Here is a 3657-nt window from a genome sequence, read left to right as displayed (position 1 = left end):
ATGTATATATGTATATATGGCATGTATGTATGTATGTATATATGGCATGTATGTATGTATGTGTGTATATATATATGTATATATATATATATATATATATGTGTGTGTGTGTGTGTGTATGCGTGTGCGTGTGTGTTTATATACATTTATGGTATTATTATAGATATACATGTATATATTATGGATAAGTACCGCTCATTATTTTTCTCACCTTGAAACTTCAGGTGCCTGTAATGTGGGTGTATTATCTACCCACCGTTGTACAAAACATTAAAAGCCCTCTATGAAACTCTGTAGATAGTGTATTAACTAATTTCTGTGCTCTCCTACTTGTGCGTCCAAACCATTCGTCAGTCATTTGTTACTTTCTCTGAACGTTGTCTGTAGGGTTATAACCAGCTAGGGTTTACCCAAATGAGTTTTAAGTTCTTGCTGCTATGCCGCTGCCACCAACAGCCCATTTTTTATTTCATTTTTTGGGGGTAGTATTCGTTATGTTTCAGCACGATGCTGCCAATGCCTACTGTTCAACTAGTACCACGTATGTCTTTCATGCTTTTTAAAATAAGACGATACGTTTTCTGTACGTTTATTATTGTTTATATACAGCTCGGGATTACGGGAACGAGTTGGAGTGGTTTTTGCTATGCCGCATCAGCGTCGGGCAGGTTTTGCAAAGGCGATGTAGTGGACGTGCAACGGTGTAGCGGGCCTGTAATGTAAGGAGTTTCCAGCTGAATAAACTTGGTTTTGAGATCTAAATAAACTCGATTGCATACCAAAAATACTCGGTTCACTACCGCATCAACCTAGTTGGACACCGCATAAAGCAATTTTGGTAACGAGTGGCGGTAAGGATATCAGTCTCATTGGGACAGTTCTGCAAAGTGTAGTAAAAAAATAGCTAGTTTGAAGTCCTAATGAATCGGTTTGAACACCGCCCAAAAAAATTCAGACTTCCATAACAGGTTCCATAATCGAATCGCGTACCAAGGAACGTTTAGCCTAATGCATCTATAATGTTAACACCTAGTTTTGAAACGAGGTGCGGGTTGGTCGTGGTTTTTGACCATGCTGAACACCTGCAATTGCAATATGGTTTCAGGATGCAACTATTTTGTCCACTTAAATGCAATATGGTTCCAGGGTGTAGCTATATTGCCCACTTTTATCATATAACTTCTCGGCAGTAAACCATGTTACTGAGAGGTACGATGCCAATTCGAAAACCAAAGTTTTTAAGGTGAAAGGCGGTTGTGGATCCGCTTACGACTAAAAAATAGTACGCGAACAAGCACGAACGCGTTAATAACGTCAATACTATCGTAGAATCTATAGGTATTGCGCAACACAACTGGCAGGCTATGGTGTCGATTCTTCAGTCAAGAAAATCAAAAAGATGGATACGTTTTCTATGTCGAGGCTGTTATTTACACGCGGCGCTGCACCACTCGCAGACTAAACGTAAATAGTTTCTGTATTTACACTCTACCATGCAAATAGTGATAGTATAACAGAAATGACCATTCACGTTCAATACATCCAACAATAATTCAAATCAGTAGCAGCCTCTAGCATTCGACGATATAGTACAGAAATCTTCAACTGAAAGCATAGTATGAATACAAGACCAGAATATGTTTTTTAATTAAGAATAGGTTTTCTAATTCAGGGATATCATTATATCTGGCGTAGCCGCCTATTACATTTAAAGGTGTAGTAAATGAAACACTTCCATCAAAACTAATATCAGGTAAAGCCCGGTTACATTTTTTTGAAACTAGAATACGTTTTCTAAGCTCTGGGTTTATTATGTATGGCGTAGCACAACTCGCAGCCTCCAACGAACACGAGATGGCCCGAACTTCGGAACACTACTCCAACATGTCCATATCCTCTCCAAGGGGCTAAATCAATAAAAAGAATGAATATTAATATATAATAAATGGGTCGGAATAAGCGTGTACAAAAACAAAGAATATAAAAATATGATAAATGGGTCAGAATAAGCGTGTAGCGCCTTAGGACTATATTTACATATGCAGGATTGATTTGTACTTCGACAGTTGTAACTTGACGATTTCAGAACGGTGGGTGTTCTGGTGACTAGTTACAACTAAACCTGTTCGCTTTAAAACCACGAGTACAGATGAATTTCATTAAGATCCTAAATCGGTAGATACCGTATAGATACAACGTTCGGAATGAATGCTAATGTATATAATATAGATATCTACATATAGAGCAAACACAATATGAGCCCCCCCCTGAAAGGTAATGCGCATATGGATGTATGTGATGGTTTACGACCCATCTCTTAATGTGTATTCCGATCAGCGGCACCGCTAGCTCCACCTCAGGAAACCCCACATACGAACTAATCTCAAGCACTCACAGATAAAACCCTCAACAACATACACGACACACATTGTATTCCACCAACATAAACATGCCGATCGCTAACATCAGCAATGTCACACGCGCATACACATGCACATACACCTGCACATTCGTAACATAAATATCATACAGATTGGTGGGAACTATACACATACATACGCATACAGACAAATACTTACGTATACATACACATATATACGCATACAGACAAATACTTACGTATACATACACACATATACGAATACAGACAAATACTTGCGTATACATACACATATACACGCCCGTATACACACCTCGTGCCGCGTGGACATGCCCTGGGGAGCGGCAGCCTCTTCTATGGCCAACGCAGACAGCAACTCAGTCAGCTCAACCTCAGGGAAATCTTCCTCAATCTCTTCTCCATCCTCATTGTGCGTAACACGTGTTTGCGTATTCTCGTCAACACCCGCCTCACTGTAGGTTGTGCAAAGAGATGTGAACATGATAGCCGTGAGTATAAATGATGAATAAACGAATGTATAACAGATATACTATATATATATAGTACAACATACCGATACAGATTGACGTTCGCTCTGAGTTCGGGATTCTCTTCCAAGTCTCGCAAGAACAGCTCGTATTGCATCTCCTCGTTAGTCTCCTTCTTTTTCTTCTCACCGGCATCCTCTTTGATCTTGGTCAAATTCTCGAGCTTCCAGAAACGTTTCTTGTTAACCTGAATGTTTCAAGATTGTAGTCTAGAGTATGAATGTCGGCAATACCTACATCTACGTGTACATGCACATTAATAAATATAAACACGTCCATATTCACAACTCTTCGTAGACAGGTCAGGATCTCATGCTGCTACGAAGACTCCATCACACCTTGAACTACACAAACAACATCAATCAATTGTGCATAGCCGCAGTATCTGAGAAAGCAAAGTCCCACACAAGAATCCGAATATGTTCCAGGCCACTATAACAGTATATATCTACCACCTGTTCCATATCTTGACCTCACACACTACCATCACTCCGTGTCCTGGACTTTATATACTTACCTTTCGTCTTGCAGGGTAGTGCTTCTTTACCAGAATAACATAAGGCACACGAGCAGGATCGAGTTCCTCGAAGGCGTTGTCGTTCACATTGATAAAGGTCAGATCGTAACCCATAGCGCTGCGAGGAATATAATTTACGTAAAAATTACGTAAATGAGAACTGATATGCAACAATGTATATGTCTAAGATACCGGACTATGTGAATACGCAT

General features: G+C 39.6%; 1 protein-coding gene across 1 annotated transcript in view; it reads right to left on the bottom strand.

Annotated features, from left to right (window-relative positions):
* Positions 1-1751: 1751 nt before the first annotated feature.
* The window catches only part of SARC_08579 (hypothetical protein), an 8515-nt gene continuing 6609 nt past the window's right edge, over positions 1752-3657 (bottom strand). Inside the window, exons 9-12 of the mRNA XM_014297449.1 lie at positions 3446-3563; positions 2955-3115; positions 2694-2853; positions 1752-1907 (exon numbers count right to left, since the gene is read on the bottom strand). Of these exons, the coding sequence (XP_014152924.1) occupies positions 1875-1907; positions 2694-2853; positions 2955-3115; positions 3446-3563 (472 nt within the window). The 3' untranslated portion in view covers positions 1752-1874. The remainder of the gene's footprint in view (positions 1908-2693; positions 2854-2954; positions 3116-3445; positions 3564-3657) is intronic.

This window comes from Sphaeroforma arctica (assembly GCF_001186125.1).
Source record: "Sphaeroforma arctica JP610 unplaced genomic scaffold supercont1.784, whole genome shotgun sequence".
NCBI lineage: Eukaryota > Ichthyosporea > Ichthyophonida > Sphaeroforma > Sphaeroforma arctica.
Note: the sequence above shows the minus strand (reverse complement) of the source record. Positions and strands in the feature narration are given on the sequence as shown.